At 39.5% G+C, this 17,338-nt stretch overlaps 1 protein-coding gene across 1 annotated transcript in view; it reads left to right on the forward strand.

Moving 5' to 3' along the window:
* Positions 1–1,758: 1,758 nt before the first annotated feature.
* The window catches only part of LOC119886956 (contactin-4), a 43,322-nt gene continuing 27,742 nt past the window's right edge, over positions 1,759–17,338 (forward strand). Inside the window, 10 exon segments of the mRNA XM_038697969.1 lie at positions 1,759–1,899; positions 5,696–5,819; positions 6,164–6,339; positions 8,791–8,886; positions 11,526–11,729; positions 12,268–12,370; positions 12,552–12,736; positions 14,694–14,836; positions 15,093–15,222; positions 15,530–15,685. Of these exon segments, the coding sequence (XP_038553897.1) occupies positions 1,839–1,899; positions 5,696–5,819; positions 6,164–6,339; positions 8,791–8,886; positions 11,526–11,729; positions 12,268–12,370; positions 12,552–12,736; positions 14,694–14,836; positions 15,093–15,222; positions 15,530–15,685 (1,378 nt within the window). The 5' untranslated portion in view covers positions 1,759–1,838.

Below are 17,338 nucleotides of genomic sequence, written 5' to 3' on the forward strand. Positions count from 1 at the left end.
AGGCAATCAAGTATTTTTAGAAACGCGGTATATCATGTAGATATATCCTATCTACATGATATACTATAGGGGTGCAAGGGCTCTGTCTGTACCTTGTTTTGGGGGTTGTGGTTTGGTATGTTTTAGGTAATGTTTTGGTACAGTTAAAAACCCACAGAAGGTATAATCCCTTTCATTCATTATACCAACAGCACATGCCATTTGAGCTATTTGAGCTAAACCTTGCAACCAAGAACTAACCTGATTAGCATGATCAGCACCTGAGGGGGACTTGGGTGAGTTGAAGGGTGGGCACGGAGGGAGAGACTTAAGGCAAAGAGGTTTGGTGAAAGGGATAGGTTATGTACATAATGTACCAGTGTTCTGAAAACAACAGGAAGTTAGTTATTGTAGTATGTTGTGCTGGTTTGACCTCTTCTCAACATGGTCAAGAGTTGGGGCAGCTGTCAAATGAGCTGTGACACAGCATAAAATTTGCATACAAATTGCCTTCATAACTTAGTCAAATCTGAACACAAAGCCGTGATGGCTTTAGATTCAGTCTGACTTACACTCATTAAGTCATCGCGCATAAACATCCATCTGCTTCGAAATCCATTTTCAGTGTCAGAAAAGCCATGGTGTCACATACACACATACAATGGGACAACTGCCCCACTAGCAAAACTTTAGAATTGATGTTCTGCATCAATTCTATTTGGTTCACAGGGTGTACCAAACCAAAGAAAGTAATATAACATAACCTGCTGTACTGACAGGTCTAGGATGAATACATGTACGGCTCCAATGAGTCACAAAGATGACAGACTGAGTTGTTACATGTTGTAAACCTGTAAACACAAAACAAAAATCATTTTTTAAGATGATATGGCTCGCTAGCAAATAGTTGCTTATTTACACATCCAGCATACATGGAGCAACATTAGCATTCATTTGAAGTAATGTTTTAGCCACCTGATGAATGTCCACTATTGACTCTCCATACAGCTGAGCCGACTGCAGAGTCAGATGAAAATTCTCTGTGGGTTCATCACTATTATTGACTCTTTTAACATAAAAATAGTAATAAATATATTGATAACAGAAGCTTTTAAGAATGGGCTCGGAATTAATGTCCTAACACACAGATGTGTCCGAATACAGACTGCACCAAAAAAGCAAAAATTATTATGATGTTACTTGTAATGTTATTTGACAAAAGTTGGCCAAAGTTTCATTTTTTTCATTTTGGCAATAGTTACTTGCATCATGGTCCATGGACGATGTGCTGCTTGTCTGCATGTTTTGAAGTAGTTTGAATGATTTGAACACAAAAGGATTATTTGGTGATTCAGTTCAGTTTGTCTGTCTGAATACATTAACATTCCCTGTGATATATACTGTACACTTAACACACTTAGTAAATACAGTATATTGAACCAACAGTTTTCAGAAAGCTTAGCATTACCTTTGGCAGGATGTTCTGCTCGTCTTGCTGCTGATGCAAACATCCAAACTTTTTTTTTTGCCCCTGGGAGATAGTGTAGCAGCAGTATGTATACACTAAATATCAGCTCCGCAGTATCAGCTGCTAGCTGGCCCTTCGGCATGAGATCTTGGCTCTGCTTATTTGGTTGAATGAATTATTAATGTCTCACCAATTTTCCACAGCTTCCAGCCTGTTTTTTTTATCCAGGCTTGATGTACTATGCATCTCCCCATCTCCATCACCCTCTCTCTCTCTCTCTCTCTCTCTCTCTCTCTCTCTTCCAGAGCCAAACGGAGGAGCATTTGCACAGAAAATATTCTCCACTCTCTGGCAACTGGATGGGAAGAAGGATCATCTTTGACCTTGGAAAATGAAGATGTTGTTGCCATGGGAACTGTTAATCCTTCTGTCACTCAAAGACTGCCTGGCTGGTGAGACGCCAAGTCAAGTCGCCTTTCATGACACACCTGATATGCATCCATCTCTAACGAGGGGAGTTTGCCTCTTTTTCATGTATGTTTAGGTTATCATTTAATTTGTGAGGACTTGATAGCGGTCTCAGAAGGGAACATCATCTTTGTAGATTTTTTATCTGAGCAAAATCTACTACTAGTTTGTAAAAACAAATTGCAAAACATGGCCAAATCTGTAGATTTCATTTCGGTTTTAAAGGGCTTAGCAATGCATTTAAGTGCAAATAAGAACCACAGAGCCAGACCGTTGAATTTAGTGGTGTAGTTTTTGTTAATTAACAGGATGAAGTTGTCACAAGGTAAAGAAACACTGCCGTGTGTCATTCTAAAGACTGTTATATTGTAGAGATGTAGAGATATTGTAAAAATAGTATTCTATAGTCAAGGTTGCAACTAATTGACCATTCTTTTAAGATCGTGACTCAATGTTAGATTTACATTTGAAGAGAGACAACAGATGTATTGGAGAGAATTCACTCTCTGGTGTTTTTATGTCTCCCTGTTTTATTATGCAATTTTCTTGCTTTATGTCCAACTGCTGCCACTTAAAAGAAATGTGGCAAGCATTATAAAAATCCACACTAACTCTTTTCCTAAAACTAATTTATTCTGCACTCCGTTCTCAGCAACATACATCCACAGTGTGCCGAGGTGCTCCTCTTCACTGAGAGAAAAGCAGAGTAACACAAGCCTTCACTTCCCTAATACCTGTATGAGCTACAGCTAAGGCGTTAAAATCTCTCTAAGAGCTCTCACTTTATGTCTGGATATGGTAACATGTGAAGCCTAGATGACTGAGTGAGATTTAATGTCGACAGTCACATTTGACAGATATACTGTGTATAGAACTTAAGTCAACCATTTACAAGTCATCAAACAAATACATTTACATTTATACAGCCTATGGAGAGGGGTCTATTGTGTTGTTATTTATGCTTCCATTTCCATTGATTTAGCATCTCATCTCACGTCAGCAGTTTCACTGGGGTACATCTATGCAGCCTGCAAACACAAGACCACAGAATGAAGAGTTGTGCAATGGGAGGCACATGCTGTTCTTTACATACATATGTATGCTATTGAGCACACATTCATTCCCATGAAAACTAATTAAGTGTGTGTGTGTGTGTGTGTGTGTGTGTGTGTGTGTGTTGGTGAGTTGGTGTGTTTACAGGGCAGGGCTGTTCTCAAGCATACACACAAACCACCCGACCATTTCCCAGGTGAAATAGCCCAGCTATTAAAGGTTCATTAATTTGTTTAATTTAAAGGACATCGCAACCAGGGTAAAAATGAAACACCTCCCACAGAGGCTGGGGAAACAAGGCCCTTACCTGAGGCAAAGACTCCCACTCTCATTAGGATGATGATGATGATGATGATGATGATGTGGGAGGGAGCACTCTTTGTCCTAGTCAAGGTTAGAGATGTGTAAAAAATCATCTCATCCTCTCATGTGCACAAAAAGAAAAATGATACGTTTGCAAGAGCAACACTAACATGCAGCTCTGTGTATCACACACAGTGTCAGTGGAAAGAGAGGGTGGACACCAGTGTTCCAGTATCCTTTGTGAAATGTTAGATTTCACAGGAGTAATTAGTGCAACATCAGTTAATTACTCCTGTGTATTGATCGCTTGGCTGGAGCTAACCAAAACAACAAGTTCGACTGAGCAGATACACATGCCCAAACAACATGCATAAAGACGACAGTTTAGCAGACTCTAATAATTAAATTATAAACAGAGCAAGGCGATACTAATACTATACTAATACTACTAATTTTGCAACTCAACACCTTAACCAAGTTATCCTGCTTGCATTAAGATCATAATGAAATAAATCATAATTCAGTTAGCCAGTTGTGTTACTTGTCAATCTTTCTAATTACTCTTGACATGTAATAAAGATTGGACCGGTTGTGTTTTGATTCCGTGCATGACAGTTCACAGAGTGAACCAGATGCCAAGTGTGAGTTTAAATCTAGGAACAGATGTAGCTCTCAGTGACACACATTTTGATAATACTTAATAGCACAAGTAACAGACCTTGTGTCAAAGTGTTCTGTGAATTGACCATTTGCTGACTCCTGACACCAAACAGCAATTGTCCAATCATAGCTTAGCACCTACAAATAGGCTACACCAGGCCTGTCAAGCTTTGGATTTTATACACATAAGAGTTTAGAGAGTGGGTACTTTTTACACACAAGACTAAAAGTGTAAGGAATGATTTAAGTCTACAACACATTTCACTCCCGACTCGTCGCAAATTGACCCTTGGTCAAGGCCCTTTGGCGTCGCTTTTTAACACCATGGGTTGACCTTTTGCGTCATTTTTAGACATTTAGGGCTCCGCAGTCAAGTTAGCAACTCTTAACAACAATAAATATGCAACGTCCAGTTCCACTTTCAAAATAAAACACAAGCGTTTCAATACATCGCCATTTTGAAATGGCACATTATTAAAGTTGTGAATTTGGTTAGGTTTAGGCACAAAAAGTAAGAGGTTTGAGGTAAAAGTTTGAGGTTAGGAAAAGATCATGGTTTGGGTTAAAATAACTACGTACGTCAGTTAACACGTAAGTTAACTTACGCAACTTCCCTAACTTAAATAAAAATATTTAATTTTGACTTTTTGTTTCACACGGGACACGGACACCGCTCTCCTGGTTCAAAGTCTGGGTTCTGGCTCTCCGTCCACCCCAACTACCTCCTTACTCAGTCTTTTCTGTTCAATATCAAATACTGATGCCACAGGGCTTCCTCTACTGTGTAGAAATATGACTATAGGAATCCCCAATGCGTTACAAACTGACGCCGATGGGTCTTGACCATGCTTCCATATGTGACGAGTCGGGGAGTGAGAACGGGTTAAAGTCTAACATAAGTTGCAATTGTTAGCATGACTGGCTAATTTGCTTACTACCTACAATAGCAACCTAACCCAGCATTACTTCCAACGCCAAGGAGAGCTACATTAACTACATTAATTACAGGTTTTGGTTTAAAAAAAACATTAGCTTAATTAGCTAGCTAGCTATGTGATAAAATCATCTCAGTCTGCAAAATTGGCAGTCCCCAGCTAGAAATGAGAAGCCAGTGTTTGTCTAGCTCTGTCTGAAAACAGGGACCACTTGTTTTATAACAAATACTGAGAATTGTGAATGTTATATCTGGTACTGGTATTACTGTAAACTGATAATGTGTTGTGTGAGAATGGAAAGCTTGGGCAGGGTTTAACAAATGGTCAATTTCTCAGTGACACAATAATGAAATCCTTTTTTTTTTTTTTTTGCCATTTCCTGTAACTGCACTTCCATTTGAACAGTTACTTAAAAATAATGAAGGAACAAAACATGAACTCTTATGTTATTGGTGAAGTCAGGATGTTGTAAACCATGTATTACTATTACCTTGATCTGGGCTTCAACAGTAAACTCATAAATTACTGTGTACATAAACATCCTGACTCCGAATGAGGGCGGGGGAAAAAATGTGTTGAAGGCTGCATAGAATATGCCAGTTAACCAGCATGCTACAGGGTTATCTCTAGTTAATTGCTCTCTCATCGCAGTGCATTATCTGCCTTGTGACATGTGCACAAGAGTGTTTATTAAATGCAGAATCCACTCAAAGAGTTGGCAGCTAATTATATGGGCGTTTTCTGAGCACTGACTGATTTATTTTTGCAGCTATTCAGTGTCACTTTCTCAGCACCATTGCACAGCTAAATTTCAATTTTTTCAATACAGAGAATACACGCCATGGTCCTGTCTTCACCCAGGAGCCTAGTGACAGTATTTTCCCACTGAGCACGGATGATAAGCAGGTGTTTATTAATTGCAAAGCTAAAGGAAACCCTCCTCCACATTATAGGTAAGTGTTTTACCTGTGTTTGACTATCAATAAGGTTTGACAGTGTGTAGCATCAGTGAATGTTTGGTATAAAGTGCTCTGTTGAGCTATTTATGACACCAGGCTGTGTTACTGTAGTGGCTACATTTTCAGTGCAGTAATTCATTAGCGGTAGGAAGGTAATTACATTTTAATCATATGCGTCCTTGTGGGATGTTTTCTGGATGTTTTCCAAATATTTAACTGAAAGATGAAAATGAAAGTTTCTGCCACAGATGTTAGCAGACTTGGGCGTAGTTGTGAAGTGGCCTGTCACCAAAAACACTGTTGTGTGTGATGATTAGTACTTTGTAATTTATCTACAGGTGGAATGTGGATGGGAGAGATATAAACACAGAGTCGGATCCAAACTACAGCCTTGTAGAGGGGAACCTGTTGATCAATAATCCTCATGTCATCAATCATGGAGGAGTGTATCAGTGCATCGCCACCAACACGTTTGGGACCGTTGTCAGCAGGGAGGCAAAGGTCCAGTTTGCATGTGAGTAGAGACTTATGTTGATTTTTGTATGTAGCCTATTGTACAGATGCTTTAGAATGGGGCTGCAGCTAATTATTTTAATTATCATTTGGTTTAATTTGTCTAGAAAATGTCAGAAAACGGTGAAAAATGTTCATCAGGTTCTCAGACCTCAAATATCTCATTATGTTATACCAACAATCTGAAGCCTATAATATTCAGTGTAATGCAATAGCAGACCCAGAGGATTTTTATTTTTATCGATTCAGAATTGTTGCAGATTAAATGCATTTTCTGTTTATCGGCTAATCAAATACTGTAATTGATTAATAATTGCAGCTCTAATTGAGATAATGAACACAAACTACTTTTGTAATCATACTAGTATGGTTTAGGAATGGCACTGTTGGTCAGTCTGTCAGTCCACCACTTTGGCCCAGAGTGAAATATCTGGACAGCTGTTGGCTTTGCGGCCACAAATTGATTTGATCTGATGTTTTATCTAGCATCAACAGCCTTATCAACAGGTAAGGTTTTCCACATGTCTAATTTTTCATGACAGGATATCTCTAAAACTGTGTCAGACAGGAGACCAGAGAGGAGCAAGGTTTGTAAGTAACATTATAAATCCTCGAGTAGTTGTTCTTATGAAGCTGGAAGTTATTTATTCCCGTGTTTTGAACGGAAAGGCTTGTGTGATGTTAAATGTGTTGAAATAAATAAACAAAATGTCTCTTTGCTGGTTGTTCTGACACATTCAGGATCATTACTTGTCGTTAACAGGCAGCTCGCTTCTTGTCTGTTGTAAAATTTGTATTTCAAAGGCTCATTATTATGGTTTTATATTTCTCTGTAACATTTTTTTTCTCAGTTCTAGAACTCAAACCATTTTCTGTTCCCCCCAAAATTTACATTTAAATAAATAAAATATACTACAACTAATCAACTTAACAACTTGAACCAACAACTACTAGTTGACAAGGAAAGTGTTTAGTCGGGGACAGCCCTAAATACAATACAACATGAAATAACTGCACTTATAATTCAACGTTTATTTGATTTAATGCAATATTGTGGTATTTAACTGCAGATGGTTATTGTGTGGATCACTGGCTACATTCACACTGCAGGTCTTAATGCTCAATTCCAATTTATTGCCCAGATCCAATTTTTTTGATTGACTGTTATATGTATTTTCTAAATGTGTCCTGCTTCAGACTCCAGTGGGAACTGGCCACGGCCTGAAAGAGACCCGCATGTGCAACAGAATAATACGACATCACAAGCAGCACGCTATCGACTGAAGTACACATACTAGCTTACCCTCCCGATTTATATGGGAGACATGTTCACAATTTTATTTCTTTTTCATCGCATTCATTACAGTTTCTGGCACTGTACAGTGTAAATAATAATAATAAGCCCTACTCTCTCTACTGTTTCTGCCCGGACAAGAAAATGAGACATCACCTACTTTTAACTGCTGTATAATCATATATATTCATGTTGAAGTGATGCACGTCCATGTCGACAGTAAGTGTCCTCTGAGGAACAGAGAGAGAGCCCTTTGTTTAAAGAAGATGAAAGTAATGAAGATGATGATTCCATGACTGTCACAGCCAATAACGCGCCGATAGTATATGATAATGTATTCACCTGATCCCACTCTGTATCTAAATGTGCAACATGTGAGCCAAGGAAGTGCATTTGGCACCCCCATGATGCACTGGGGCAGGGCACACTTGACTGCGATCTGCATCATGCCGCTGGGTTCACAAAAACAGATCCCTGACTGTCCTTTTAAGTTCACTTTTTCCCTTGAATCATTTTTTTACGTGTGCAATGTAATATTCAAATATTTGCTTTGTGTTATATTTAAGCGACTTTTGTGGTAACAAACACAAACGTATTCAAAATAGCCTCTCAAAGATGTTCGGGGTTTTCCACACTGAAAATTTTCCAATAGAGTTTTTTTCAAAAATTTTCCCGGATTGAATGTCAAAAGTCATGTCTGAGATTGTGTTGATTTTTATACTAGTCTGTAGCACCAGTGGAATACATGAAGGGATGAGGACTGTGTGTCTTGATTTGGGGGAGTTTTAATCAGTTGAGTTTTGATTTGACCACTGCTGATATTTGCTTGATCCCTGCCGAGACTTGGTTGGTATTTCTAAGACTTTGGGATTGATATGTCTTCCCGCTGTTTATTCTTCCACACAGCACATCAGCATTTAATTAAAGGTGAAAGTAATCTCTCAAGCACAATAGGTGATGAGCACTTTCCTGCCCCCTCTACCTGAATTCCTGTGCTTGCTGTGATATTAACAGGGAACTCTCAGGTTTGACTTGTATGTCAATGTGAGCAGACAGGGAAATATTCTGCAGAATGAAATGCCCTTTCCCGGATGTCACCTTCAGGTAAAGTTATTACAGCTGCCAGACCCTAAAAAAGTTTTATTTTATATTCAACAGTTCTGCAGAACTTCAGCAGGAAGTCAAGGAACACAGTGTCGGTGAGGGAGGGTCAAGCCGTGGTTCTGCTCTGCGGCCCTCCACCCCATTACGGAGGTACATTGCTCTGTCCTAACTCTTCTGCATTGTCTGCTGTAGTCTCACCCTCCTGCTTGCCTCAGCAATCGTTATTGTTCCCCACTCTGCTGCTTATTATCTCCCTGTAACACTGCTGTGTCTCTTTTGTTTTTAAACCTTACCACCTTCTTTTTTTGCTGCTCTTCGTTTCGAACTCTTGACACACTGTCTCTCTTCTCTTTATCTGTCAGACAGGGAACTTTTTATGATCAGCCACCGCTCTACCTACCCAGACCCATGCCTTCACATCTATAGTTCATAGCCTCACACTTCTTAACCTTGAGCTCACTCTTCTCGCCCATATGATCTGTGACTGTGCTGTCATCTATAAAGTCTCCAGTGCGCCACATCCCCAACTGTCAATTTCTTTTCCTCGATGTGGGCAGGTTATCTGCGGGTAATAAAGGCTGGTGGTGGCTGCTGTGGCCGGGGGAGCGTTTATCCCATGGCACAGCTGTGAGTCGGCTCATGCTTCTGTGTGCTGCTGATTAGCAGACCCTCAAAGTGGTCCGCACTCCTGCAGCCATTCCGTGCCCACCAGCACAATTTCACGCCAGTGTACCAGCCTTTCTCCGCTCTCTGTTGCCAGCTGAATCCTGCAGCCACATGGGATTCCACACTTTAGCAATTTGCCCTCCAGCCTCTCCTCCCTCCCCTTTTAAAAGCCTTCATATCTTTATGTTTCCTCTTAAACAGAGCATAGTCACACATTTGATGGGATTTGCGCTACACAATAATGCTAGCTTGAGGTGTTTTAAAATTGAAAAATGGTGCAAAATGCTGTTTTTTGGCCACAAGTTTTAAATTATGTCAAAGCTTCTTTAATGCTTGTTGATGCACAACTTGATGAGTGAGGGGATGCACCTTACTGTAATATAAGAGAAATTATATGAAGCTTTTTTTGAGTAATCTATAGGTACGTGGTCTAAAAGGAGCAGAGCTGAGAGTTAAACTCTGTCAGAGGACATGAAATGATGTGCCTGCAAGTCCTCTGTTGCTGTGAGACTGTAACAGTCTCTGATAGTCTCTAATCATGAAAGGTCTGTCAGTTGCTGCCCTGACTTTCCCTGTAATAATTTTAATTCACTGTTTTCCCTCAAGGAAATGAGCGGGACTTACTGTCTACCCAGTCAAAAGGACTGACTGCAGCATGTCAGGTTTCTGATACAGGAGGGCTGCACTGATAGACAAGTTCACTCTGCAGTCCCTGCAGATACCCCCCCCCCCCCTGTCTCTTTTGCTATGAATGTGTTTTACACTTTTGTTTTGACATTCATATTATTCCTTTCATTCTTTAGTTGGCATGAATCCTCCTCGTTAACCCATGTGACAAGAGTTGGAGATCAACTAAATTGATATTTCCTGTAAAATCTAGTGCAGACTATGATTGAGTAATGACATTAGGATCTAATAATCACGTGCACATCTGTAGTGAATCCCATGTTTGCTTAATTTTACTGTGATACCAGTCTTGGTTCATATTCAAAAGATAAGGGAGGAGTTATTCTATGTTTTTCTTATTGTTAACAAATAACAAGAAAAGACCAGTGAAACAATGAAATAAGATTCAGGAAAGCATGTTTGAGTAAAAGGTCCGTAGGTGTATATGAGGCTTATATAGGCTTATAAGATGCCAAACACTCTACAGCGGTTTATAATTCCACAAGAGTTACAACTTTGGAAAGTTATCACAATGAAAATCATCTGATTCTTTGTTGCAACAAGTGTGAGGTCAACAGCAAAATTACCTTGTTCATATTACAAAGTAATCTACTATGAATGTACAGTTGCTCGCATTTAATTGGGTTCAACTTCCATACAGCAACGCTTTCCTCGCGGGGATTTTATCACAACTGCCCACACAACGCAAATAAACACAACCCGCGATTGCTACAGCTGTATGAACTAAAAGTAAACATTGTGCTGTGATTTAATTGCAAAAAACGGATCAAACTGATGCAGAAATAACTACAAGATGTAGACGATTTGTTAAAGATATGAATCCATGCTTTGTTAGGTCTGTCAGCAAGTCAGCAGGACAACAACTTTTTAAATGTTTGTTTTCTGAATGGAGTTCGGATCGATCAGGGCTATGCAGTGCGAACTTGGTCACAGTACAACGACAGTACCAAACCAATTCATTCCTACTGAAGACATAGTTTAAGTCTTTAAAAATGAGTCACAAATATAGAGGCAAAGCTGTGCTTGACCATTAGCCTGCGGGTCGTAGTAGCTAGCAGAGCGATATCCTGGAGCTGAAGTGTGTTTGAATGACAGTTCGCAAAAACATGGTTGATTCATTTCTTTCTGTTCTTTAGGTTGGTGAAGGAGGTTTGGATAACTCTGCCCACATATTCTGTTTAGCTAAATAATCTTTGGACCCTCCAAATGCAATATTGCTGGGCCTTAGGGTACACTAATTTCTTTGATGATTTTGGTGTTTTCATGGGATTTATTAACAGAAAATATAAAATTATTGTGTAATGTCATGTCTATATTTTTTGCAGAGAAATAGAAAATCTCAGAATGTATTTGCAATGCTACAAGTCTTACTGTCTTGGTCATTATGGGTATGCCACTGTATCTGTTTTTTTATAAATTCTTCCTTTTTTTTCTAGAGATCAAATATTCATGGGTTTTCAATGGACAGATTGGCTTCCTGCAGCAGGACACCCGTCGTTTTATCTCTCAAAGGACGGGCAACTTGTACATAGCCAAAGTTGAAGCCTCAGATGCTGGGAACTACACGTGTGTGGTGAGAAACATGATGACCAACACCACTGTGTTCAGCTCTCCAACCCCTGTGGTGGTGCGGAGGGACGGTAAGCATCCATAGTTCGCTTCTGCTGCCTCCTGGTTATCTAGCGCGCTGAACTGACACGCGCTGTCGGAGGGAGGGCGAGCCTAGGAGATAAATCGCTTGTCTTGAGCGTGACACTGTTTTTGCTTCTGCTTACGAGCAAAGTTTTTGCACCATCCCAAAGCCTCTGAACTATACAGGGTTATGTATGCGAGAAACCCTCCCTATCTGCATGAAGGCACATATTTACATAACCAGAAATGTAGTCTGCACTGACAAAAATGCAAGCAGGCACACACACAGCAAGGAGCTTGCCACACATACTAAACCCCATCAGGACCATTTATGTGTACCACTTGAGAATTGAGCTGACGCAGATATGTAATCCAAACTCATCCATCCGCTAAGCCAAATGCTGTTGTATATGGCGTCAACACGCACACTCGCTCTCTGCCAGTGTCATTCGCACCACAGCTCTCACATCCAATATGAATTACAGGAAACTTCATGTCCTTGTTTTGTGTTTTGACTGATGTGATTTGCCTTTATTCTTTGTGCAGTAGTGATGGGTGAATACGAGCCAAAAATTGAGGTTCAGTTTCCTGACACCCTTCAAGTCTCTAAAGGATCATCAGTGAAGTTGGAATGCTTTGCCTTAGGAAAGTAAGTGTCAGAGACATTATCACAGTGCAGCTTCTCTCCTCACACTGCATTGTCAGATTTGGGAAGTGGCCAGACATCCTGTATTACAAAAAAACAGACTGACAGACATGGCAGCAGTCCTTCTGGTCAGTGTGAGCAGGAGCATGTGGCCAACTTGACCTTTTGTGTGTGACCTCCACAGCCCTGTGCCTTCCATCTCATGGAGACGAGCTGATGGAAATCCACTCCCCGGCAAGATTAAAATCAACCACTCCAGTGGGGTTCTGGAAATTCCATATTTTCGCCCGGAGGATGCCGGTGTGTATGAGTGTGTAGTCGAAAACAGCAGAGGACAAAATGTTGCCAGAGGGCAACTTATATTCCACAGTAAGAACCTTGTTTACTTTTGCTTTCTGTTTCATGGAGATGACTTCTAATCTTTTTCTCCTTTATCAGTAATATTTAATATCCATCACTTTACTATGTAAGTATTTCATATTCGCAATTTTTGGAAAAGTGCTTTATTATTTGTTCTATTATCTATAAAGTAATTGAATTATTGTCTCTGTATGTAATAGTCTTATAATGCCAGGATAATCTGGAGTTAATTAGTTCTTATTATCTGTGCTTTTTTGTTATCACGATGTTAAAGATTTCCTACAGCATACTGAATATTTCTTTTAACCAGTGGCTTGAAGAAGAAAATGAGATTACTCATATGTCAGGATAAGTCTACCACCTCCATAGAATCAAAAGGAGCCGGCTGTCAAACTGCAAGCTTTGAAATGAGTCATTTGTATGTCGTAGGAATGCACGGTCTTTATGAGAGAATATTCACAACTCTCTTCTATAGAGAGTCTCCGCTGTTACTGTCAATGTACGTGTTGATAAGGAGCAAGAAAAGATGGATCTTTTGGATTTTTTGGTTTTCAAAGACAAGACGTTGAGAGGAGCACTAATTCTCAGTCTTACTTCTTTTGTGCCAAATACAGGTATTTCAGTTTTATATGTGTTTAGCTGAAGGAACTTGAGGCACATCCAATCATCAAGTTTTTTTCAAGGTTCATTTGAAATCTACAAAATGTTGTGATTTTATTGTTTCATATAATTTGGCCTAATACAAACATGTACAAGATAAATGTGGACACGCAGCAGCATTGCTAAAGCTTATTCAATATTGAATGAAGACTATGCCAATAGGTAATGTACTAGTTATTCATTCTTAGAGATAATTTGTGCAAAAACATGTGTACTCAAGTTTCATTATTATTAGATTTTTATGACATCAGATGTCATGGTGGAGAGAGCACCGCTTGGAAAGGTAATACGAGAAGCCAGTGTGATTGTCCTTGATTGTTACCAGCCCATAACACCCTGATGAATTACATTTATATCATAGATACTCAAAGCGCTTCACAGTGAAGTGGGGGGGACTCACCTCAACCACCACCGACTCATTGTTTATAAGCCTGTTTCCATGTGTGCCCTAGGTGCCCCAATTGACTGACATGACTTGTTTGTGGCCCACAGCCAAAGCAACCTATAAAGGCAGTTTGGTTGCCATCTGAGGCACTCTGTGTTTGTCACGGGGAAAGTGCACATAACTCCTTAATGTTAGTCTATGCATTAAAGGTCAGATCATGCAAAGAGCAGCAGTTACTTGTGGTTGATTGTGCATTCAGATTTTGCATGGGAAATTCAGAATTTCTGAAGGTTAATAATTTGAAGTAAATTATGCTGTTGTGTTGAAAAATGAGGTTGTGGTGACAAATAGAAACGTTTTATATAAATAGGTATAATGACCCCTGTTGCTTTAATAATACAAGAAGGAAGACAGATCAGGCTACATTTTACCTTAATGAGTAATAGATGTTGTCACTGGAGTTGCTAAATTAATAGAATAAATGGAATTTTGGAATCTTTGGAATCTGCAGCATAACACATTTTCATTTCTGCTCTGAACTTAGTGATCTCGATTCCATGAACTGCACCTACTGCACAATGCTGCAACAGGTCACTACCAGGCTAATTACACACATATTACAGTCGCAAATTGGATGAAAGTAGTGCAAATTTGCCACAGCCTTTCATGTATGCAAATCTGTCCCGCAGACTGGAGAAGCTCTCCAGTGGTAAAAATTAGAAACAAATGTACATCCCATTTAGAAAAAACACTCATCTCCCAAATTGTAAAAAAAAAAAAATATCCACAATATTGTCACTAAAAAGTGGTATATCTGATCATTACAAGGAAATCAGATATTGGTAAAACTAAATATACTGTATCTGCAGTAGAATGACAGTTTTGTCAAAAGATATTCATATTCATGGGTATTTTTCACAGATGCTGAACATCTGCATTGGGTCCAGACACTGAAAGATGCTCATATGGCCATTGATGCTAATCTGCAGTGGGAATGTAAAGCCGCCGGTAAGCCTAGGCCTACATACAAATGGTTGAAGAACGGTCAGCTGCTAACAGCAGAGGTAAGACACCACAAGTAACAATGAGATTTGATATTTATAAATAAATGTTAGGCACTTATTGTGATCTCTCAAACAGGACTGCAAAGGTCTCTTTTAGAAGTAATTCAGTAACAAACCTTACTCAGGCTTAGCTAATGCTGAACTGAAAACCTATAAGGCAAAGGATAATTCAAATTCTTGCTTTTATCTCACAAATTAATGTAAATAAATCAGTGAACGATATTAGTTAACATTAATCAGCTGGCCTGATTTGTAGGGGAGGACCTATGTGGAAGCGGGAAGACTTACCATATCCAGGATTAGTCTGTCGGACTCTGGGATGTATCAGTGTGTAGCAGAGAATGAACATGGAGCTGTCTATGCCAGCGCTGAGCTTAAGGTTATAGGTAAGCAGTTGGTTTGCCCTGTGTCATTTACAGTGACTAACCGAACCGAAGTGAACTGTATGTTCATGTGTCAGTGAAATGAGAGTGCTTCCTTTCTGAAAGTGAGTAAATAAATAAAAAAGAGGCTGAACTATCCCCTCCTGTGGCCTCGCTCTTTAATTTCCATAATTCTTTTTACACAATCAGCCATTCTTGTGGTGAAAAATAGTGGTAGTTGCTAGTGATGTACTTGCTATTTTTGCTGATGCACAGCTGTTGCTCCTACACAATGCGAGACAAATAGCCTTAGCACGGCTCTGTTCCTCAGCTTCCCCACCTGACTTCACCCGGCGGCCCGTGAAGAAGTCCACAGTGATCCAGAGGGGGGGTGAAGTGGTCTTAGAGTGTCGCCCCCATGCTTCCCCCAAGGCCACAATCTCGTGGTGGAGAGGGGGCGAACTTCTGAAGGACAGCGAGAGGTAGGGTATTGTATGCTCCACTGCTCATGCTATTGTTGCCATCTGTTAACAGATTTTCACGTGGTAATTTTCATTTGTAGGACTCATTGTTATTTATGTCTCTGCTCAATCGGACTTTAGAAGTCACCAAGAAAGTGTCATTTTTAGATAGACACTTTATTCTTTATATAGAAATAGATGTTGGTTGTCTGTTGACATATAGTAGTTTTGTGTGATGCCCTTATACTGAATGTAAAAATTAGGCCATGACCTCTACTCTGTCACTTCTTTAAGGCAGATGAATATGATTTAGCTGCTTGACTACTTCAAAGCATCCAGTGCCCTGAAGTTTCACAGCATATAGAACAGAGATCCTGCTCTCTGTGTGAAAACCACAGAGAAAAACAATCTGACTACATCCTTCAGTGAAACTCTACCTCAGGCTACATGACAGGCCACACCATGTCATGATTTAAAGTCTGAGGCAACACCTACGAGCTTAAAGAAACAGTTTGTTGTTGAACTCTGCCGTAGCAGAGACAGACAGTAAGAACCAACAGAGTTATGAGAGATGCTTTCATTAAATGTTTGAACGAGTAGAAGAGGTAAACATTCATGTAGGTTCAGAAAAACGGGCGGGCTGGGAAACTGCTGGAAAGGTCCAAAAAGTAAAGACACTCAAACATTTTCCAGAAAACATTCAGCATTTATCACAGTGAACAGTGAAAATTACAGCACTTTGGGATTGATTATAACCCTCTTAGAGATGCTTTAAATGGAAACTTTACAGGTCCCACTGTTGACATCATGCTTTTTGCCGAATGACATAATATTGGAGCATTTATGTAATTTCTTAAGGGAAGGAAAGACAGTATCCTGGTGTTTCCCGCTTAAGCCATTGTTCAGCAGGCCCACATATCATCAGACACGCAATTGAAAGCATGTCTTTTGTGTAAAACACCATCAGAAAGCCTTGTTAGTCTTAAGTCATATAATTAACTTAATAGCGTTCATTTTCTTTGAGAGCCTTGCTTCTTTTTTCTGTTCAGGCAGCAACTTGAGTGACTTACAACAACTTCTCAATGAGGAGAAATAAAGAGGGCAAGGGGAACCATGCTGTCTGATTTTGGTCGTTATATCTTGTCTGAAACCTGTAGTTTTTGACCACAAATGGGTAATGTAAAATGTCTATGAAGTCATTTTCTTTCTACAGTTCTAGGTTTAGACGTTTATTGCGTCTTGAATTTTGTCTACAAAAACAGTTTTATTACCATTACTATTACCATCCTAAGAAGCTTCAAACATAACAAGCATTCTGACAAAAGTCAACAGTCAAAGGCATCACAATGTGCATTAGCAAAACATGCATTCTAGCATTGATTTCTAGAATGCATGTTTTGAGCATCAGCTGTTAGCTTGTTTATTAATAGACAGTTATGACAAGGCTGCAAATGGTAGCAGAACCAATGACATTGTGTGAATGTGCACATGCAAAGTCATCAGCCTTAATTCTCAAGGGGTTTACTTCAGACAGCTGTGAATATTTGGCAGAGGTTCTCTTACAGCCTCTTTATTCAAAAGAGAGGTTTCTGTGTGTAAGTATATATATATATATATATATATATATATATATATATTTACCCTGTACTGTTTGATGAATCTTAAAGGTTTGGTAGGAA

Source organism: Micropterus salmoides, unplaced genomic scaffold (genome assembly GCF_014851395.1).
Source record: "Micropterus salmoides isolate LMB-PRFRI ecotype aquatic unplaced genomic scaffold, ASM1485139v1 Ms_hic_scaffold_4, whole genome shotgun sequence".
Classification (NCBI taxonomy): domain Eukaryota; kingdom Metazoa; phylum Chordata; class Actinopteri; order Centrarchiformes; family Centrarchidae; genus Micropterus; species Micropterus salmoides.